Genomic DNA, 23,285 nt, shown 5'->3' with positions numbered 1-23,285 from the left:
GGTGTTTGGCAGTACAGCCTATTTCACTCCTCACAGCACACACACAGCCACCTTTTGGACGCAGAGTTGGCCAGATCAACTTGCGATTGAGGATTAAGCACGTTTACTCAAACAGGAGCCCACCACGGATCGGGTAAGTTTTGCACAGAGACAACCTGAACACAGAGGCATATCCGAGGACAGCTACATCTTCTCTTCCCGTTTTCAACATCTGCTGTGGCTACGGCAACCACTGACGCATTCGGCTCATGGTCGCCAGTTAACATAGCCCCGCGTTAATCCGAAACACCGGCCCTCTGGAAGCGCCACAAAGCCATCCACACAGCTGCGCAGATGGGAGTCACCAACCACCAGCACCAACTACAACGACACCACACAGTCAGATTTCTATTTCCATCATGAGGCGTGCATGGAGGATGCGTTTCTCCATTGTGTTATCATTCATTCCTTCATGCATGCACTCTTACCTGCTTATTGGGGGACCGCGCCGGCATGACCAACTTGTGTTGCTTTCCCGTAACAGGACAGATGGGCCATGCGTGAACATGATGCCTGAGACCGGTGCAAGCGTCTATTGACAACACAAATAAGCGCCATTACTCCCACAGAAACACACAAACTCTCACTCAGAAACGACATGAATACATTTCCACACATATTGGTACTGGCTGTACTACACACACAGACACTGAAAGGAGACAATCATGAGATACTTACATAAACTCCGATCCTCAGTGGCCGGTAGCGGGGTGATCTGGCCAGCCCTCCACTTCAGCTCCCTCCGCTTAGCCACCAAGGAACGCTTCCAGTTCTTTCCACGCGGCATCTGAAAATAAACACAGCAAATATTAAGTCAACATGCAGGCTGTGTCAAAGACTCTTCACTCACACACTGTAACCCAGTCACTTCAGGAGCAGTACTTTCAAAGCAGCATGTACGAAAACTATCATATTCCTCACCTTGCTAAATCGCTAGACACAGACAGGTAGATGAATGTCTACCTGTCTGAATGCAATCGACAGAGTGTTCTCAACAAGGCGTACTGGTTCTGGTGAGCCTACATGCCCGGACGGGACCTTCATGGCCGGCTACACAATGGATGGATGGGGAAAATGGAGAGTCTTGTGCCTTGCCGTAATGGATATAGAGGACGTTGAGGACGTGTACATATTCACGTTCATGACAATCGGAATGCTCTCCCTGGGATATGGAATGTTCATGCAACTTCGGAAGCTGAGAAAGATTGCTGCCGAGCAGACCAGTGTGAGGGCTGACAACGCCAAAACTCGGAGTGCTGTGGTGGAGATGCGATCTGGCATCTCCACAATGTGCGAGTACATGGGAAAGATGCGAGCAGACGTGGCTTCTAACCAAGAGGTCTTGGTGAAGCTAAGCGCGGCGAAAGCTGCAGAAGAGATGGATGAATAAAGACGGCAATAAGGGCTCTCACACCATCCCAGTTAACAACCAAATAACTGAAACTAACCTATATCGATTGGATCACCTTATGACTGTGTTACACTCCAGGCAACAAGTAGAGACTGTTGTTCACTCATGATGGACCAATATAGACACTGTGCAGACACACACGTAGTCTGTTGACTGTCTAGAGCTGGACTGCAGCTCTGTTCACTGCATGCTGCTGTAACATGTACGTCAAAATACAAAAGAAATATAATTTGTGGAAATAATGTATTCTGTGGGTAACGGGGGCGGGACTAGATAAGCATCTGCTTCTCCCGCTTTCCCTTTCGGCCATGTGTACTACCTGATTTTAACTAAGATGATGTGTGATGATGACTGTCTAATAACATGCCGAAATAAATAAATAAATAAATAAATAAATAAATAAATGTCGATTAAAGAGTGAGCTCTGCAGGTTGGACCAACAGAACAACATCTGTTCTTCTTCTTCTTTAGTTAGGCAGACTAGACACAGCTATGGTGTATTGCTGCCCCTACTGTTTATTATTGAGACCTACATCATATCCTTTTGAACAGCCCTGTTTTATGAAGATAGTCCACCAATTTCTTTGTTTTAATCCAAGTATCCAGATTCAGAAGCGTCCGCATATTAAAAACAGTTTCCCCATCTGCTCCAAGTTTCCTGAAGAGAGACTTTCTTTGTCTGGAGTATATTTTGCACAGGAGTACATGTTTTACTGTCTCACTATCTCCACACTCACATTTGCCATCAGGATGTTTACCAATCAGAGCCAGCCCACTCCTCAGCCCACAGTGTCCAAACCTCAATCTTGATATTACTACCGCGTCTTTCCTACTGCATCTAAAAGTGCACTTGACTATTATTACACTCTCCTGCACTGAAAAGTACGCCCTGCCCTTCCTTTCCTTCTCCCAAGATTTTTGCCACATCTCTTTTAGAGACCTGTTTATTCTTTCTGTGTACTCTGGTGCCCCATATTGTAAATGAATTTGAACTCTTTCCTCCTTCACTGCCTTCTTTGCCACCTCATCCGCCTCCTCATTCCCTTTCACACCCATATGTGGCGGAACCCAAAGAAACCCCACCTCATATCCTGCCTTGCGAACTCTGAACAAAGACTGTAAAATTTCTACAACTACATCCGGTCTGGACTTAGATTTAGTTTCTTTTATTGTAGTTAGAGTTGCTGCTGAATCACTGCATATGATTGATTTTCCCTGTTTATTGTCCTCAATCCATCTTAATTCTATATCCTTTTTTATAGCCGATTTCAGGTATGCTAATACCAACTGCCACTTTCCCACTTTTGTGATCCTTTGATCCATCTGTATAAATTTGTAGATGATCTCCCCATTATAGTTGCTGCCAGACTTTTACCTCTTTTACTACAACCGCTGACCAGGGCCGTAGCCAGGATTTTTGAAATACCGAGGTCAACATTCGGCAGGACCGAATGTTGACCCCCCCCCGGAAAAAACAAAACAAACACACAGTACCATGTTGCTGATGAAACATTTATTTTAGTGTCTTTGTATGAATGCGTTGCTGTAATCGTAAAATAAATATATATAAAACTATAACTGAAGTATTTGAGTGTGTGTGTGTGTGTGGTGTTGCTGCCTCACAAAAAACTACAACTAAGATGATCTGTAACTGTATACATGAAGTGTTTGGTATAGGCTATGGTGAGTGATTGAGTGAGTGAGTGAGTGAGAGAGAGAGAGAGAAAGAGAGAGACAGAGAGAGAGAGAGAGAGACAGACACAACCATTATTGCTATGATATAATATTGTTGTTGTTGTTTTTCATTTCTTTATTTTATGTATTATTATTATTATCATCATCATTTCATATGAACTGTATATATATATTTTTCATTATATATAACAACTTGTAACTGCCTAATGACACCCAATCTGTGTATAAGAGAGAGACAGCACTTCATCAGCACACACACAAACAGGGTATACAGTATAAATGCATATATACTTTTTTATTTTATTTTATTATTTATTTTTTTATTTTATTTGTATATATTTGATTCTGTGAGTTGTATTTGTTTTGGTTCTTTGATTCTTGATGCTTTGGCAACATAGTTCTCGTAACATTCATGCCAATAAAGCGAATTTGAATTTGAGACAGAGAGAGAAAGAGAGAGAGAGAGAGAACGAGAGAGAGAGTGGAGATCCTGCTCAGGCTAGCATCTCTATTGGCTGTCTGTTGCATCTGTAGGCTCGTTCGCTACTTTTCTCATTCTCTCAGCTTATTACAATTCTCACCTTTCCTCCTCTTTGCCTGATCATCCTCTGCCTTTCTTGCAGCAGCAAATGATAACTTGGATTGATGCAGCCTCTTACCACTACGTTGCATCTTTGCTCCGATTCATTTAATTGCCATTCTAAAAATAGACCTGCAGTCACGTCGCGACCGTGTTTACTTTCGGTTTTAATGAAACGAAACTTAAGGAAAAAAGTACCGAGGACATGACCTCGGTGTCCTCAATGGTGGCTACGGCCCTGCCTCTGACATCCTTGATTTGCTTTAATTCAACAACTTTAGGTCAACAATGGGATCTGGAATCAACCATGATGGAACAACTGGACGACATACTGGAGGACATACGCTAATACCCATAATTCCAATTTCCCGCGCCACACATTTTAATTTTTCTGCAAAATTAGTTTTAGTCTTTTTTGATATTCCCATAAACTCCCAGTGTTCATTCAGAAGGTTTTTTGTTGATAGCATTTCATTTTGTCCTTTGAGCTTCATTTAAATATCTCAAACCAAGTTTATACCTCCTGATTTCTAATGGCATCTCCCCCATTTCTATTAATAACGCTGATACTGGAGTTGTACTGAATGCTCCACAGCACACTCTTAGGGCTTTTGCTTGGACTCTGTCAAGTTTACTGATCACTGAAGAAGCTGCTGATCCATAAACCATACATCCATAATCTATAGCTGATCTAATCATTGCTCTGTAAATCTTCATCATTGATTCTCTATCAGATCCAGCCACACACCTAAGGACATTTATTATTTTCCCATACTTAATCGAAACCATTTCAATATGTTTATTCCCCATCATCCTTTCATCCAACCACATTCCTAGAAATTTAAAATACTTGACTTTTTAAGATTGTTATTGTACAATTGTATTTGTTGTGACGGCATACTTTTCTTATTTCCAAACACCATATATTTAGTTTTATCCGTAGACATTTTAAAACCCCAATCATTAGCCCACTCAGTCACTCTCTCTAAAGCACCTTGAATTTGATTAAACAGGTGGGGGAGGTTCCTCCCTCGCTTCCAGATAGCTCCATCATCTGCAAATAATGAAAATCCAAATCCTATCGCCACTCTACTAAACATGCCATTAGCGAGAATATTAAAAAGAACTGGACTTATCACGCTTCCTTGAGGGGTTCCATTCTCCACCTCAAGCTCATCTGATAGTTCATTTCCAATCTTCACTTGAATTGTCCGGTTACATAAAAAATTCTTGATCCAGTTTAACATTCTTCCTCTGATTCCAGCGTCTCATCTCATCTCATTTTCTTTTGCCGCTTAATCCTATGTGGGTCGTGGGAGATGTTGCCGCTATATTCCCCCATTTGGGGGTTGCGGGTTGCAGGAGCCTATCCCAGGCTGGATGGTCGCCGGCTCATTGCAGGGCCCTTCTGGTGTCAGAGGCTGCCCCACAGGGTGCCAACTGCACGCCAGGAGCAATGTTGGGGTTCAGTATCTTGCTCAAGGATACTTCGGCCTGAAGCTCAGTTCCGCCCAGGGGAGCTGGGGTTTTGAACCAGCCTGCTGCTCTACCCACTCCGCTAAAGCTGGGGAACAATAGTCTGTATAGGGGGGGGAAGAAGAAGGAAAGAAGGGGGAGAAGGGGGAAGAAGAAAAATGAAGGAAAAAGAGGAAAAATTGAGAAATTCAGAGAAATGAAGTGAACTGATAGTTATTAGTGTCTCTTCTGCCCATCAGAAGTTATTGGACACTGTTTTCTCTCTATTATTTTGAGAAATATGACCAAACATGTCACTTAACTGGAGTATGGCAGGAAGCTGTGGACCCAGAGGTTACCGGTTCGGTTCCCGACTGGAACATGTTGCTACCCAAAATTGCCAAGTGTTATAAATCTATCAAATATCACTTAATAAGTGATACAAATTGGATAGGGGCTTCTTGTGAATGTCATACAACCAAATAGCAGTTAATTGTGTTGTTTGATGCTTACACAATGTCAAAATGTTATTACTAATGAAATAATAATAAACTTTATATAGCAATGTAAGAATCATTTGTAAAAAATCACCACAGGTAGACACACATGTTTTGCATTTATTTTGGCTAGAATATATTGAACCTTTCTGACCAGTGAATACAAGCATTGCAAGTACTGCAATAATTTTCATTTTTGCAGCTTAAGTTTGCTTGACATTTTTGGTAGAAATAACAAACTTCACACCTTAATTCTGTGTGTGTACACACCTAAAACTATAGCACACTATAATGCAAACTACTAACTATAATGCAGTTAGCTTTTTTACAGAAAAACAGATTTTATTCAGTCAATATAGTCGAGCCCTTGTATTGTTGAGACTGAATGTGCACAGTATATACTGATTAATACTACATTGTTGATTATTGGAGGCCTGACTAACCTGAAATACTAAGAAAAAAATCAAACAAGTATATAAAATAAAATAAATAAACTAAAAGTAGAAGATAAATAAGGCTAGGAAACTATCAGAACAAGACTAAAATATAACAAGACATTTATTTTCTTTTAAAACTATTTACAATATGTACACACAGAGACAAATCTATTTTTTTTCTGCCCTTTTTCTCCGCATCTCCTCCATCCATTGCTCGACTGGCATGTTTGCTTTCTGGGGACAGTATATGTAGCCATAATACTGGCTGTGACCAGTTTCTCGATTGCGGGGCTGTTGGCACTGACTACACTTATTTTTGTCAACTGTCCGGGTGTAAGTCCTGCGGGCAGGTGGTGGGGAGAGAAGCGGGACAGAAGGAGCGATCTGTTGGGCTCCAGGTGCTTGTGGGATCATTACAATAAGTGGAGCGATGACAGGGCTGGGGTTCGGGACAACAGGCAAAGTGGCAGATGTAGGTGGAGGTGCCGGCTGAGGGAACAACTGCCTCTGAGCTGCAGACTTCCTCTTGACCACCGCCTGTCCTGCTGTACTCCGAGGCAAGTGGTACTGATGCTGGGGTCCAGGGCGTGGGGGTGCAGCTGTGGGGCGCACCTGTACAGGTGGGAGAGGCGCAGGAGCAACTGGAATAGAGGCAGGCAAGTTGACCCCTTGGAGCAGAATACTACTGTCCTGCCTCTTCAGTCTCTTGTTGTGCCACTGAACCAGCGTTGTTTGATTTATCTCAAACAACTGCAGAGTAGTGCCCTGCATAACCGTGGCATTACCCAGGACCAGCTGCCTGATCTTCCCGTAGTCAGTTACGATCAGAGTCCATCTTGTCAGTGAGCAACTGCCCTGTTTTTTTGGGCTCTTGTGAACGCTACACAGCTTGACACAGATGGATTCTACTAGCCGACTACAGTCTGGCCACTGGGCAGGGGATCCCGAAGACGCCAAGGAGCAACGCGTCATGCTCTCCACACCTGGTGTAAATTCAGGTCTCTTTTTTGAAGACCTGAAGCGTCCTGTGGTCAGACGCACCTGGTGCCGCGCAGCATACACCACCCTTTGCTGGTCATATGGCAGGAGGTTCTGCCAAAGGGCGACAATTGTACTGGCCTGCTGGTTGCTCAGTGTCTGGCCAGTTTCAGTCCGAAGCCCCACCAAGTACTCTGCCAGGCTATCCACTCGGTCCATCCCTGGGATACCGTGCTCATCAACAGCCTGCTGGAAAATAAGGTACATCAAAATCAATATCACAGGCAGAAAAGTAACACATCTGTCACTGTCTAACTAGTCACAAAATGCCTTACCAGCTGTTGCTCAGGTGCTGCTCGGGTCATGGCAGGTGCCCCAGAGGGAGCAGCGGTTTGAGTGGACAGAATGTTTGGTAGGATGGTGATGTAGGGAGGGGCAGCGGCTGTGCTGGGGGCAGCAGATGGGCCAGAGGACGTGGTGTGCTCATACAATATCTGTTAAATGTAATAAAATAATCATCAAAATAATACAATGACAAGCAAAACAATAAGACCACTGACACCTTTTTGACACAACATTTCACAAAAAGACTTACCAGCTGTTGCTCAGGTGCTGCTGGAGTTTGTGACCCTGCAGTAGCTGTAGCAGCAGACCAAGTGGTTGTGAGGGTGGTGGGGAGAGGAGGGACAGAGACTGAGCTGGTGGCTGAGGACCTTTTGGTCAGCAAAGTGAAAGCCTGAAACAATCGATACAATTGAAATAAAAATTCACACTACACCACAAGTAAAACAGATGATATGTCACATAAAAAAACACTTACCAGCTACTGTTGAGGTGCCGCAAAGGTGATGGGTTGCGTAGGACCAGCAGAGGCCTGCGGAGGGGTCGGAGGAATGTGGGCTGAGCTGGTGGTGACAGATGAGGGGTCAGAGGACAGGGCCAGAACTTCAACTGTTGGGTCAAAGCCAGTGTCTTCAAAGCCCTCATCTTGCAGCTCTTCCTCAGTGCCGACATCCTCCAGCATCTGATTGGTCTCCTCTGAGTCAGCATGTGCATTCTGTAAGGCCTTTCCTGTCTGGCGGAATAGGTAATCTATACCTATTAGCTCCCCTGGGACAGACAAGACAATAACAGAAAGAGGAAAATTGGCTCTCACAAAATTCATAAAAAAGATTGTTCTATTTAATGTATATAACAAATAGCTTCATCGTGATGGAAAGCTAAAACTAACCAGTGTAAACAGCAGGTGGCTGAAAAGAGGGGTCGAGCTTCCTTCCAAGCACCTTGACACTGAGCGTGTTCACGCAGTGAACAAGGTCTCCGGAGTAGCTGAGCAGGGAGGGAGGCTTGACTGCCAGGGATGCAGCTTCACGGTCCTGGTTCCATCTATTGAGACCTTCCAGGAGGTACAGCTGGAAATTCAAGCTGTTGGCACTCGTTCCTTAAGGTAGTAGTACAAATGTGAGCACAACTGCATGTTAATTTGTTGTGTTTGGTCATTTGAAAACATTAATTGTGTCACTGTTTCCAAGATACTGGTGATGAAAACAATAAAGTAAAATGCTAAACTGTAAATATTTGATGAATAATGATTCATCCTAACCTGGAATGAACCTGTTCACATGTAGGTGAAATGACTCAAGCGATGTGGACCCCCTTGCACATCTGTAGTTTGGCAGGACAATTCCTGCCTTGGTGGTGGTGCCAGTCTGCGTATAGAGCAGCACACCTGGTTCATGCCAGATGTGCTGCATCTTCTCCTGGTCCAAAAGAGGGACACCAAGAAAGTCTCTGCCCTTGACCCCGATCAACTCGTTAAGGAGTTGCTCTATCATAACGATGGTCTGCCTCTCTCCTCTTGTCTGCCTTCTACAGTGCAGGGCCAGTTCCTCCTTGGTGATCTGCTGGTCCACTATACTGTCTGTGATGCCAGGGATAGCTTCCTGTCTCAGCTGCTCCCGCTTGGCTTGACGCAGCAAGGCAACATCTCCTCTGTCCCACTCAAAAATGCAGCTCGACAGTTTGGCCATGAAGATAGGGTACAAAGGATGTGCATCCTTTGTACACCCAGATGCCAGTCGCCGCATGAAGTGGTATATGTCGAGCTTGACAACCAGGTCTGGCCACCCACCATATCTTTCCTTCAACTTGGTCTCTCCTCTGTCCTCCCGACAACAGTCACAGTCTACATAGAGTAGCTGAGGAGGAGCCACACCAGCATTTCTGTACCTGCAGATGAGGTCTCTTGCCATGATGTCCAAGCCAGAACCCTCCTGAGCAGTCAGGACACTGATTAGGATTTGACCTCTCTCGTTGCTCACGGTTGTAAGCCACAGGGCGGTCCCCTTGGCAATGCCTGACAGCTTCTTGGTGATCTGTAATGAAACAGAAAAGACAGTGAACGATTAAATAAATTGTTGAATTTATATGTGAGCGCTAGTATAATAGTACTATGTTTCTCTTCTAAATTGTATGTAGGCCTACTGCTAATGTTGTATTTTAGACTACTTTTGTTTATAATGTAGTAATTTACGGTGTTAACAGTCAAAAACATTTACCTTCTTTGTAGAGTCCAATTTCAGGATACTGCCAAAGACGGATGTAATGCTGGCTTTGATGTGGTCCAGCCTGCTGAGGATGTCTCGTCCGTAAACAGCCAACATCCACCTGTGTGAGGGAATATCCACTGGCTCAGGTGGTTCCTGGAACTTGACAGGGAGCAGGCTTGGCCGGGCCGCTAAGTCCGAGCATGCCCCAAGGTACCGGCAGAGGCGCTTAAGCCACTCCTCGCTGTGGTTTTCCCTCAGCTGTCTAACCAAGCGGGTGGGACTGTTACCGAGCGCCCTCTCCCTCAGAAAGCGAATCACCCGCATATCACAAGCGTATCTGTATTGGGAAAGAGACAGAAAGAGACACATATTAAAACTGTTCAAATAATTTTGCGTTAATTTAGAACTGGAGGAAGGAGATCTGAGTCAGCTCAAAATTCAAACAATAATTCTCATCACAAAAAACAATTCATCTGTTGTGTGTTCAATGACAAACATCTGTGACCTAAGCTAAATTATCTCAGTGTACTCACTTTCGAGTCAGGATCAGTCTGAACTCCAGCCTGTGTGCCAAATCCAGCTGATCCAAGACAGTCTTGCTGGTGGAAAGGTAGGTTGTTTTGCAACCAACCGAACTGCACCAGAGAGTCTCTGTTATCAACAGGTAATACCTGTCGACATCCAGAACGTGGCGGGCTCTCTTGTGGGCTCCATAGCTTGTGAGCTGCTTTCCACACACAGGACAGCTCAGGCTGACCTTCCATAGGTGGTATGGCATCCACAAGAGAAGGCGGTGAGCAAAGAAGCGCTCTGGATTGGGGACCTGATGATAAATGAGGGCTGGCTCTGGTGGATCATACCACAGTCTGAGGTCAGTGCGCAGCCGCTGGTTCTTCCAGAGAGCTGCTGAGATCCATTTCTGATCTTGAACTGGTATGGTCTTGATCAGCTTTGTGGGCAGCCAGCCAGGCTCTGACCCAGGAGCAGTCTCCACATTTTCAGCCAGTGGCAGAGTATCAGGTGCAGGCTGAGCTGAAGGACCAGCCACAGATGGAGCAGCAGAGGAGACACCAGCAGAGGCAGATGCAGAGGTCACAGGGGCGAGAGGAGCAGAGGAGGTACCAGAGGAGATACAGGAGGAGGCGGCAGATGGCACTTCCTAATTTATCATTTTTAAAAAGTACATATATAGATATGATTACAATCCACTCATGAAGAATACTTGTTTTGAGTTTAGTAAAATGTCAATGTGAAGAAAACAACTTAATTTAGTTTCTTACAGCTCTGGCAGTGGCTGGTGGAATGGAGGAAGTTGAGGCGGTTAAAGGCACAGGAGAGGGAGGAAGTGAAAGAGGAGAGACAGTCTGAATGAACATCCTGCGGGAAGGGGAAGGCGTCCTTCTTGCAATCGCACTTGTGATAGTGCTGGATGGCTCAGATGTTCTACTGACGGGCTGAGAGAATAAGAGCACAGTTTACAACATTATAATAAAACAATCTATCATTATTAGGTATTATAGTAATAGGATCAGATCGCATATATTGCAAATTCAAATTCAAGCTGTGTCACTCTCCTTACATTACCTTAGTTGCATGCTTCCCAGCCAAACTCAGGTTTGGCTTTAAAGCGACACCATGAGAGCCACCAAACCGTGGCTTTGTAAACTGACAAAAAGAAAAAGAGAACCTTAAGTGGAGCCCTGTACATTTTAATATAGTTGAATATATTAATAATATAAATATCAGCATGTAAATCCTCATTACTTACCGATGACAAAGTCAAAAAGCTTTTCACAAGGTGTCATCATCAAGGTCTGAAGATGATATGTAGTGAGTGTAAAGTATGTGGTGTTCAATCTGTAGGACAAGTTACATAAAATATGAAGCGAAATTTTTTGTTGTGTGACACGTATCCCATTTACAGTAGGTAGAACATTTCCACAGGCAATGGGCAAGCACACATCTGGGCACACAGGCCTCCGACGGCGCCACAGCCCGATGTATGTGCGGGGACGAGGGCCCGTTCATCACTGCTTGCAGTTTTAGTTATTATTCTTCCTTCCACGAGATCGCATTTTTGGAGTCCTGAACATACCCCAAAACTCAGCACACTTGGAACATACATCATATTTGCGTGCTGCTATCTGATTTCAACGTGATTGGGGATGGGTGTCGCCAGGGGACTCCATAGCACCACCTAACGCTGTTTTGTCCCCGCGAACTTTTTCTCCAATCATCTTGAAATACGCAGGTGTCATGGGTCTTAAGGATTTAGCCAGGAATTCTTTTTTTCAGAATTTTAGCTGCAACAGGAAGTCGGCCATCTTGAACGGCGTGCGGCGAATTTCATTTTTTCCGACAAATTTTTTGGGACTTTAGGATGTTCGCAGACTCACCAAATTTGGCCTGTAGCTCCTTACCCATGAGTACATTAATTCAATACCACAACTGCCCTCATGCGCAGCACGACAGCTCAGTAGCGCCCCCTAACGCCCCTCTTATGGCTTTTCCCATGTACATAAAGTACATGTTTTCGCCTTGTACTTTATGTAACTTGTCCTACAGATTTAACGCCACAGACTTCACACTCACTACATATCATCTTCAGACCTTGATGATGACACCTTGTGAAAAGCTTTCGCCTCCGATATACCTGGTGGGCGTGGCAGTGCAATGACCCCTTATGGCTGTTCCCATTCTGTAGAAATCCTTTTCTAAGCCTCGTACATTAACTAACTCCTCCTACAGATTTAACACCACAGACTTCACATTCACTCAGAAGCATCTTCATACCTTGATGATGAAAAGTTGTGAAAAGCTTTCGTCTACGTTATTCCTGGTGGGCGTGGCAGTGTGATTAATTTCAATGACCCCCTTATGGCTTTTCCCATTCTGTGCGATCCCAATTTCTAAGTCTCATACTTTCACTAACTCGTCCTACAGATTTAACACCACAGACTTCACATTCACTCAGTAGCATCCTACCTTCAACAGCCTGTTTTACACCTGGTGGGCGTGATGGTACGGTCAATTGTGATCCTTCGCCATCACGCAGGAAGTCCTTATCACTTTGTGTTTTGTGTGACACGTATCCCACTTAGGCAGGAAATTTCCAAAGGCAAAGGGTGAATACACATCTGGGCGCGCGGCCTCCGACGGCGCCACAGGCCTCCGACGTACGTGTGGGGGCGAGGGCCCGTTCATCACTGCTTGCAGTTTTAATTATTATTATTACTGTAGACACAGACACCACTGTTCAAACTTTTTTGTTAGTTGTTTTGAGGAAAGATGCATTTTGTCAATGCCTAAATGTCGTGTCTACCACTAATGGCAGACTGGCTAGATTTTCTACCATGTAAATTTCTGGGGGACTGATGTTTTTTTTTAATCCCACTGACAAATTGTGCAGTGACACTCAGTGGCAAGTTGAATCATTCTCCAATTTATTTTAAAAAGCTTATTTTGTGGTATCACCTCCATTGAAATAATCGATAACTGCCATGTTTTGTTACGCATACATAAAATTTCCAACTGTAACGGAAAAAAAACAATTTGTTTGTATGAAGTAATTATTTATTTCAGGGCTGCCTTTTTTAAAATAAATGTCCATAACTGAATGTATATTTTCTCACTCTCTTCTTTTCCGTTGAATATTTTTATTGCTGCATTTTAATTATTTAGTTAAATGTATAGAATTCATATGGTGTGTTAAAGTAGTTTACAGTAGTAGAACATGGAATTAACAGTAAAATAACCCTGCTGCTAGTTCTTTGCTGTTAATTTACAGTGTGAAAATATTAAAGTGAAGCTTCAAACAGTTTTCTGGGACCTTATTCCCCTCTGAAGATGGGGATATCACATTGATATTGTAAATATTACCTTTGAATTTCCTACAAAGTTATGTAGGGCACTTTATAATCTAATGCAAAGCTCACCAGAGCCAGCGATGCATATGCATCCCAAACTGCAATAACCAGCAGGAAAATTACATCAGTCAAGTCTACACTTTGCTTAGAGATACGATTATTTCCATGTCTCAGAACAGTTTTCATAAATAACCATTGGTGTAGTTTTCTATTTAAGTCATACTTAAGATCAAAACTGATTGTATGCAAGTTTCATAAATAAAGTCCCAGGTTAGTACTGGTTGCAGAATAGCCAAGTATGGTACAGTCAATCCTTTTCATGCTCAGGATAGAAATAACCTTTAAAGACAGCCCTTTCGTCTTTCTTGTTCATTTTTTAAAAAAAAGAAAAAAAGACACCCCTGTTACATCTGCTGAGTGTGTGTGTATGTGGTGAGCAGAGTGGTTTCAGGTGTGCCAAGACAGAGCAGAGCCCCATCAGCTGTATCTCAGCCTACTTCTACTCAGTCCTGCCACACACTCAATGCCAGATCCTAGCCACTGTTCAGTCAGTATACAGCTCGACTCTAGCTCATAAACCCAGAACTTGATAAGAAACACGTTTTTGACCTTTTTTCCTCTGTTTCAGCACCCGCCTGCCTGCTCTGCTCTCCGACCCCACTCTGCTCCACCAGTCTCTGGCTGTGTCCAAATTCAGGGGCTGCAGCCTTCAAGGACCTAGCCTTTGCGGTCCACAAGGGCCGGGTCTTTTGGACAGGTCTTTGAAAGCCTCGTCCACCATTGTTAAATGGGACGGTCTAGCCTTCGGAGTATTTCCTGGTTGCCTCACCAGATGTTCCCACCCCTTACCCTTACCCACAGATTCCACTGGATACGGTACGACTGATCCGTAGCACTCTAGTCTATGTGTTAACTTCCACCAGGTCCGCTGCGCTGCGTGTCTGCTGCGTCCCAGCTCCGGCAGTCCGCAGCCCTGCGGAGCAGATACGCAAGACTTCTATTCTGGCGGACGCCGCAACACAACGCAGCAATTCAGCCGAATTTAGCACAGAGCAGACAGGAAGTCAGACACGAAACAACAACAAGACATCTGGTTGATTTTCAAAATAAAACACTCCGTGTTGATACAAACACAAAAACCTCAAAAAAGAGACAAATACGAGCTCTTCTTCTAATCCGTCGGTCGGGAACACTTCGTGTTGTTGTGTTTATAACACATACATATAACTGCGGTCGTGTGTGATTATGTAATTATCGCGGGAATTCCTCGGTTTCGTTTCTCCAGCTGATCGGCGAAGCTGCTCAAAACGCAACTGGTGGGGGTTGCCGGACGAGGACGACGGAGCACAATCGTACCAGAGCCGTAACGCAGCCGTACTGTAGCTGTACCGTATCCAGTGGAATCTGCGGGTTACGCCACGATTGTGAATGAAGAGATGCAAGTCTGTTTTGGTTCAAATCTATCAAACGTGTACATTTATTTGTGTGTGTAAAAAAATTAACGACAAAATGTGTCAAATCTAAATTGAGTCATTAACATTACAAAGTAAACATTAACCCATTGGTGAATAGTAACTATATTTACCATAGCATTACCAGCTTCACGTATTTTAACTGAAAGTTGAAATTTGGAGGTTTTAAAGTCCCTTGAAGTTTAACATATCTGGCGTTGGATGTTTACATGACTAAAAACCGAGTATGAACCCATTACTTAAATTTGAATGTCATGTCTGCGCCACTTGATGTCGCCATTTTCTCTTGCTTCCTCTTCTGTTTCGGGACTGAGCAGCGGTGCGCAAAGAATCTTGGGATATAACAGGCCGTGAAGGATAGTAGCGGTGCGTCCTCTGAAAAGAGGGAAGGCCAGGCTGCATTTGTGGGCTGCGTTTGAAGGAGCCTCTGAATTTGGACAGCCTTCGTGCAGCGTTGTGACATAATTGGTCTTCAAATGCGCACTTCGTGGGCTGCAGCCCCTGAATTTGGACACAGCCACTGCCTGGCAACGCCCCATCCTGCTCCCTTCTCAGCCTGCCTCCTCCACATATGCCCCGGACCTATATATATATATATAGATAGAAATATATATATATATATAGAAATATATATATATATATACACACACACAGAGAAATGACACTATTGAAGGTAGTATTATAACTTGTCAGAATTAGAAGGTTTTACTGATTAAGCATGAGTTGAAGGAGAGAAAGAAAGACCTTGCAGAGAGGGATTTGAAATTAAAAAGTAACCACTTGCAGTACAGTTAAGACAAACTTTATTGAGATAACTGCAGCATTTCAGTAGCTTGGAATCTATAAATATCTATCAATATTGGGAATGAGCATCTTATTTTCATTGATGCATACTACTCAGTAGGGGTTAAGGTTAGCCTACCTTAATACAAAACAGGGAAAATAACATTTTATGCTGTATATGTTTATTTTTTTATTAAACAAGCAAAAAATGTGATTCTATACATTGAATAAGTACTGTCCAATTGAGTGCTCAAGTACTTATGCCAATCCCCAATCAATATCAACTTTTACTAACACAAACGTGTTAGTTTGTGAAGCTCCAAAATAATCTAGTAATGATGTTTTTGACAAAAGCTTTATCATTTTAACAGACAGTCCATATACGTTTTTAGTTTAGTTTTCAGTTCAACTGGCAACCCAGTGTCGCTGAGCTTGTTTAGTTGCCCTGTAACTTCTGCATGATAAGGCTATTGGGTGATGCGTTGGTAAATATTACACCCACAAAAACATGTGTCCCCCACAAAGAGTGCCGGATTACTCTGCAGCAGCCGAGGTCCTCGATCTGAAAGCCCAGCTGACGGTATCGGTCGTCTGTCTCAAACAGTGTGTTGTTGGTGTATGAGCCAAAGAACTGCAAATGAACACACACACTTATCATGTAGTTATTATATAGTTATCTGATCACATCTATCCCCAGAAAAATAGCAGTTGCTTACAACCCTGATTTAAAAAAATGTCAAGAGGCTGTGTAAAAGGTAAATAAAAAAAGAAAAGAAAAAAAAGGCACCAATAATGCTGAAAGGTATGTACAGGTTCTGGAGCAGCATTTTTTTTGCCATCCAGATGATGTCTTTTTCAGGGATGTGCCTGTTTATTTGAGCAAGACAATTCTGTCACATCCTGCACAATACAAAAGTGTGGCTACATAATAAAGAGTGCTTGCAGTCCAGACCTGCCTTCCATTGAACATTTTTGCCGCATAATGAAACACAAACTATGACAACTGAGACCCCAGGCTGATAAGCAGCTGAAGTCATATATCCATAGAGAAATAATTTCTCTTTCAAAACTTCAACAATTACAGCCCTCGGTTCTCATATGCTTGACTCGGTGTTGTTAAAGGAAAAGGTGGTCAAAAAGACTGGTTAACATGCTCATGTTCAAACTTTTTTGGAACATGCTGCAGGTATCAAATTCAGAACAAGTACATACAGTATATTACAAGTTTTATGTTTTTTTTTTTTTTGCCCCTGCAGCAAAGACACAGCCTCTGTACATGGGGCGAACACTCCACTAACTGAGCTACCTGGATGCCCCACAAAAACAATTAAGGTTTATCAGTGTGAACAGTGAACATCTCATCTTGTATATTTAAATCCATTGAATATGGGTCAAAAGGATTTGCAAAATCTTTACACAACTACATTTATCGCTTTATTAAATCTGAATCCATTTTATCAGCGGCTTTGAATTTTGCTCATGTAACACAAAAGACAAGAGTGACTGAGTGATAAATGAACACAATAAAAAAAGCTTTCACGGTCCGTGTACGTTTCGTTAGTTTGATTTTTCCTTTAAACCGAACTGTCAGAAAACGAAAGTAAGCTGGTAATTTGGTTTTCCGTTTCAAACCAAAAACCAAAAAAACAAAATTTAGGCTGGTTTTTTCGTTTTTTGGTTTTTGGTTTTAAAACGAAAAAACGAGGAAACCAAAATCAAATTACAGTTAAATTTTGATTGTATTTTCGTTTTTTGATCTTAAACAGCACATTAAGGCCGATGACAGACCGGAAGTGACTGGACTTCAAAATAAAAGCCCAGTGAATTAAGTTTTAGCCGTAGACAGTTGATGAATGGCCTATAAAAAAAATCTTCTTTGTAAATGTTGTGTTTTGAGCACATTAATACATATTCAAAGCTGTGTTTATTTTTACACATTAGCGACAAGCTCATCGTTTAGTTCATCTCCTCGCTGCGCTGGGTCTCTGTCTCGGCTGCGCACGCTGTAGCGCTTCGCTTCCATTCAGTCAGATCATTTTCACAGCGTGTTCTGCCGCCCGTCTCCGGTCCCAACCGGGCTCCGGACACGGAGCAGAGACTGTCCGACAGGCTGTCCCTCTTTGAAGCAGAGGATGAGGTCAGCTTCACTCCCGCTTCTGATCTTAAATAACACTGAACTTCAAAATAAAAGCCCAATGAATTGAATTATAGCCATAGACTGTGCTGACTCAATCCGACCCTGAGATCTCCAACCCCGGGCATATTTGGCAGGTGGCAGCGGCCCCTTTATGGTTCTTTTCTACTGTCCTGATCATCCCAGCTACACCCAGGCGCAAGAGGGCAAGAGGACTTCTTGTCCCACCACTCTCAGGAGTTGTAGTGGTAACTGTTAAGTGTAGCCTAATTGGCAGCTTAGATGAGGGGATCACCTCCGCCGTGCGTAATAGTCGCGCGTAATGACAGCTCTTCGCCGGTTAAACACAATAAACTGCGCGACTTCTTGCATGTTTGTCTCATGACATGGTGGAACCTACACAGAGGTATACAGACAGGTGGATCAGGCGGCAAATTGATATGACAGCTGGTTCAGGACGTCTTCGTCCATTTATGGATAAATATGGAGTGGAAGTTGGTTCGTAGCTACATTAACTGAGTGTTAGCGTCACACAGCATTATTATATGCCGAAAACAGTGTAGGCTATTACTGGCTTTGTGTGTGCCTGACAGTCTTATCAATGAATCTACAGTTATCCCACTAGCCTACAGTATGTCCGCCCATTGCGAAACTCATTCCATCGCCAGCAAGCATACAAATCATAATAGTATCATTGTTAAGATTATGTCAGTGACAGACTTCGTTCCAGTGTGATGTTCACAGGACATTGAGTGTAAATCCTCTCTCCACACTGGAGATCCAATCACAACCTTTATTTTCCCCTTTTAAAATCCATGTTGTTCATTTACCAAAAAACACCAGCAGGTGTCGCACTCGAGCGTACCCTCAAGGTCATCTCATCCGAAAAGTTTCATAATTTTTATCCATACTTTGTGCTAAACGGTTTAATTACTACACATGTGGAAGTGTCATAATTCCTCTCTGTAAAAAAACCCCAGAAAAAACAAACCCACCTCCCTCCACCTCACATCCATTGAGTCTGGAGTCTATAGGCAGCCAGCTCACCTGTGAGGCCTTTGCCCTGAGAACAAAGGAGCTGGCTGGCCTCATCCCCAATTGTTGAGCTGTGTATTTGATGTGACTTACCCATTTCTGTTCCACACACACTTAGTATATTTAATAGTTAAAGAAGATTATTGATGCTAATTTCTACCCTCTGTCATTACGCGCGGCGGTGATCCCCTCATCTAAGCTGCCAATTAGGCTACACTTAATTTTGCAGATTTTTGTCGTTTTTGGACTGAGCGGTGGGCGATTTCAGTGTAGCTGGCTGAATATTGGAGTGGAGTGTGGAGCGATAGTGAGTGGAACAGCCTGGAGCAGCTTTGAGTCGGAAGAACGAACACCACTGTGAGCGAGGAGTGGAAATTCTCACCGCTCTTCACCGCTCACATGCTCTGTTGTGTACTTGCTCTTCCATGAATTCTCAGGTATAATGCAGAGATACCTTTTTAGACTTTAAAGTTAGATGAAGTTCTGCAGTGATGTTGATAAGTTTTCCTTGTAGTTTGTCCCCGGGACCAACTCAAATGACCACCTGTGGATCATTTGAAAATGTAACAAATAAAATCACAAATCTGAAAACAAAACAATGTCAGATCTAGGGCTAGGGCAGACATGAGTGAAAACAGAATCAAGTTGATCATTCTTGACAGTGGGCTATTGTTAGTTAATTCATAAATTCACCAAGTCTGTAGCTTTAGTTGTTGAAATGAAATCTGTGTGTCAAGGATTGGTCCTTGTTGTAGCTCAAAGTAGGACGTCATGATGACTGAGACTATGCATACAGCGCGCAGAAGGAAGAAACTGATGACCAGCGGATATTTTTAATCCTTTTTGACCGGCAACTTTTCTTTTATCATTATTTCAACATGATTTGTTGTTCACAATTACACATTACAAAAGGAACAAGTATGGCATTTCCTAGTCGAATCGATAATGAGTGTACTGCATCCTTTCACATTTTAATGCTTCAGAGAAGCAGGACGCGTACCTATCACTGGTTCTGGGTATTTCATTTTGTTGATACTAATGCTCATACGATGCCACAGTTTAAGGAACAATACCAATACACGTTTTTATTAGCTTACTTTGAGAAATCAAAAAGTGTTACCTGTTAAACAATATTTTTACTTTAACAAAAGAAGCTAAAGCTATCCAATGTTAAATGTTGTCTAAACAAAAATAGCTTTACAAGAACTTTGTCTAAATAAATGCAGTCTAAAACTGGCAACATTTGACTTAAATCAAAAACTATTTGATTAAAGATCAAATATACAAGAAGACTGTGAATCCGGCCAGACACTTTATGCAGTCTTTCAGTACTTAGTACTTCAGAGACATTTTAGTTGATATCAAAAAGATATTGAGGTTAAATAACTGTTTATTATTCACTATAACATTAGCATACAGATATATGACTTCATGTCTATTCACATCACCTAGGACCGATTATACAAAAATATACATTGACTGTGACTTAGATCTTACTAATATTCAGACTTAAGATGGATGTCATCCGTTACCATATCATACCACTCAGCTGTGTTCACTGTAGAATAAAATTCCTGCCATTAGAATTCAATAGCTAAAAGGAAATTTTAATGTGAAAGTTCAGATAGGACTGTTATAGTACTAAAAAGCCTCCAGTAGCATACAATCTTACCTTAGACCACACCTGTCACAGAGCTGTGTTGCAGTGGCTTCTTAATGTAACAGGGTTTAGCATTTAAATTAACTCTTCTGATCTCTGGAAACTCACTTCCCAATACTGTTGAGATAACCACCAATTATGAACCATGTTTTACTTTTGGGAAAGAGCCCTTTGAACCTGCACATAGCCCATGATAACTGCACATAAACACAAGATGCGTTTTGCGTTTCCACTGCCGAAAGTCCTCCTAAATGCAGGTGGGGTCGTTACTGGCTGATTTTTGGATGTGACCCCTTTCCCTTTTCCAGCACTTGGGAAACAACGGGAGAGAATGGTCTTGATTCTTGAGACACTAATTTATTAACTGACTCACTGCCCACTCGCATCCATTTATTTGTCCTTCTGCTTTCTTCCTATTGCTCGACCACACATTCGCTGCACTCTGCACACAGCACAAACCTGTGATTGTTCATTACAACAAGTAAACAAGCTTTTCTGAGAAAAGGCTGCTGACAGCAAGACCAAAATTAAAAAAAATAGACAAGACTTTGGGAAATCCTTTTTTTACTTTATTTTTTGGCTTTTCGCCTTGTTGAGATAGAACAGCGAGTGTGATGGGGAATGGGGGAGAGAGACAAAGGGGGATGACATGCAGCAAAGGGCCACAGGCTGGAATTAAACCTGTGTCGCTACTGAGGACTACAGCCTCCGTACATGGGGCGCAAGCGCCACCAGGTGAGCTACCAGAGTGCCCCAGAGTTTGGGAAATCCTACATGCAAATCCTAGTGTAAACAACAAGATGACGCTGGTTGATCCAATTGAACAATCAATGGTCAGCAGTGTTTTAACCGCCCCTTTAGTATCATAAAGCGTGTTGGTACATCAACAGAAGGGTAATGTACTATCTGGAACTTTTGCTGGTGGAAAAGCAAAAATACCTGTTCGGGTGTGAAACAAAACCAGAAAAACTGAACCCCCTGGTTGGTGGAAATTACCACGGAAACATGGCTCTTAACATCGAGTTGCATCTGTTCACATTTTTCAAAGGGTTCTCAATGCATCCATGCCACCTCTAGATTAAGGTAGATCTGGAAGACATGTAGACTTTGAATGCCTCATCCCAATGTCCACACAAACTGACTTTAAGGTGCATCATGGAGTGTAAGGGATTTGGGCTGTCCCACTGGGAAAACCATCAAGTGCATGAAGGCTCCTTCCAGACCTTTTTTGTTTTTTTTGTTGCAAAAACTTGTGGACTCCACGCCAGCTCGAGCGCATGTTGTGATTAAAGCCAAAGGGGGGCATACCAAATACAACGATATTTAGAAATTCATTGACATTTTTGAAAGATTCAACTTTTCACTCAAACTGTAATGCTGGTATTATCATTTATAATGAAAAAATAGTATTACATTTGAAACAAATTAAAAATATTATTTTGACTAGCGGTTTCAGATTTATAAACATTACTGTATATATTTCAATATGTAAAATAAAATGTCCACAAGTTAAAGTGAAATGTTGCAAAATACTGTCCCATTTATATTTATACCATTTCAGGCCCTTGCAACTTCACTAAAACACTTATTAGGTGACGTCAACTATGTCTGAGGGTTCAAGCCTCAAGACCTTAAATGGGACATTGGAATTGGACTGTAGTCTGTAGCTTGTCCCCTCATTAAAATGCAATTTGTTGCATTGTCAAGTAAAGCTTGATTCATGTTTCTGCGTCTATCTACAGTATAGGCTCTGCATAGATGCATGCCTTACTAGTCTATACCGTAGCCTGATGTGCTACTGCCCAGATATGCAACTACACAGAACAGCGGCGCAGACCGACTGTGATTGTTCCTAAGCCTAACCCTTGGTAGAACTGCATTTCCAGCTTCTCCTGCTGGAACAATCCCATAAAAAGCCAATAAATTCCTGGATGGACTGACAAACATTGTGCTGATTCAGCAACACAGGTGTAAACAAGACTGATTGACTCAACATGGCTGACTGCCTTCATTTAAACCTTGTGGATACACAAGTCACAGAAACATATAAAAGACAATAATTGAGGATCACCTTTTTCCCTCATAGCTAAAGTTAGAGTTCAGTTTCTAATGGTGGTTAGTGCATGTCAGTGACTAAATATGTGGTGAGATCTCTGTAGTTTAGGTTTGATCTGAGTGAACATAAAAACAATTATTTTTAACTGTCTTAAAGAGGTCTTAATTCCACCAAACAAACTACCTAAAAAGAATAGATGAGGGGATCAAATTTGATAAACGTATTTGGAACTGGATTCAGATTCAATAAAACGCTATCAAACCCCTTCCTTAACTATATGTCACCCCTACAGTAATGATTGTGGTATCTTACCCCCAAGCCTGAAGATGGTTCAATAAAGTCAGCCCAGAATCCTTCTTTCTGCAGGGCGTAGCAGACCTCCTTGGCTCCATCAACAAACTGTACAGCAGGGGAACAACTTAGTCTTAGTCAGTGTCTTCACTATTAGTAATTGTGTTTCACTGATGATTTACTGATTTGATATTGTCAACAAGTCCTCTTATTCAAATCAAATCAAAACTTTATTTATATAGCACTTTTCATACACAGGCGTGCAGCACAAAGTGTTTTACACATAAAAGATCAAACAATAACAAAGAAAGCCCGTCCCTCCCACCTTCCTTACTACACACACGCGC

At 42.5% G+C, this 23,285-nt stretch overlaps 2 protein-coding genes across 7 annotated transcripts in view; both read right to left on the bottom strand.

Moving 5' to 3' along the window:
• Positions 1–5,777: 5,777 nt before the first annotated feature.
• On the bottom strand, positions 5,778–15,336 carry LOC311262789 (uncharacterized protein). Of its 5 annotated transcripts, none has more exons than XM_084362507.1 (12): positions 12,627–15,336; positions 11,410–11,498; positions 11,226–11,306; positions 10,922–11,095; positions 10,175–10,800; positions 9,651–9,978; positions 8,696–9,467; positions 8,324–8,533; positions 7,913–8,202; positions 7,688–7,828; positions 7,428–7,586; positions 5,778–7,341 (listed from the first exon to the last, which is right to left on the bottom strand). In XM_084362507.1, exons 4-9 carry the CDS (start codon positions 11,015–11,017, stop codon positions 7,916–7,918), a joined length of 2,319 nt encoding a protein of 772 aa, XP_084218633.1. In that variant the 5' UTR covers positions 11,018–11,095; positions 11,226–11,306; positions 11,410–11,498; positions 12,627–15,336; the 3' UTR covers positions 5,778–7,341; positions 7,428–7,586; positions 7,688–7,828; positions 7,913–7,915. The 5 variants fall into 5 exon arrangements, with proteins under 5 accessions (XP_084218633.1, XP_084218630.1, XP_084218629.1 ...); XM_084362504.1 differs by having other exon boundaries at positions 11,226–11,498; positions 12,627–12,875; positions 14,363–15,336; XM_084362503.1 differs by having other exon boundaries at positions 11,226–11,498.
• Positions 15,337–15,765: 429 nt separating this feature from the next.
• Positions 15,766–23,285, bottom strand: part of mmadhcb (metabolism of cobalamin associated Db) — a 40,544-nt gene continuing 33,024 nt past the window's right edge. For both annotated transcript variants that reach the window (XM_084361441.1, XM_084361442.1), the window contains exons 7-8: positions 22,960–23,046; positions 15,766–16,393 (exon numbers count right to left, since the gene is read on the bottom strand). In XM_084361441.1, coding sequence (XP_084217567.1) covers positions 16,199–16,393; positions 22,960–23,046 — 282 coding nt within the window. In that variant the 3' untranslated portion in view covers positions 15,766–16,198. The remainder of the gene's footprint in view (positions 16,394–22,959; positions 23,047–23,285) is intronic.

The sequence above is a fragment of the Pagrus pagrus genome (assembly GCF_965226575.1).
Source record: "Pagrus pagrus genome assembly, chromosome: 9".
In the NCBI taxonomy this organism is placed as follows: domain Eukaryota; kingdom Metazoa; phylum Chordata; class Actinopteri; order Spariformes; family Sparidae; genus Pagrus; species Pagrus pagrus.
Note: the sequence above shows the minus strand (reverse complement) of the source record. Positions and strands in the feature narration are given on the sequence as shown.

Excerpts from the sequence above, each read along its gene's own strand:
- LOC311262789 (XM_084362503.1), bottom strand. The coding sequence starts at position 11,402 with ATGAGGATTTACATGCTGATATTTATATTATTAATATATTCAACTATA. Across the intron at positions 11,096-11,225 it reads CTGGGAAGCATGCAACTAAG|CCCGTCAGTAGAACATCTGA; the intron begins GTAATGTAAGGA and ends TTATTCTCTCAG. Across the intron at positions 9,979-10,174 it reads AGACTGATCCTGACTCGAAA|ATACGCTTGTGATATGCGGG; the intron begins GTGAGTACACTG and ends TTCCCAATACAG.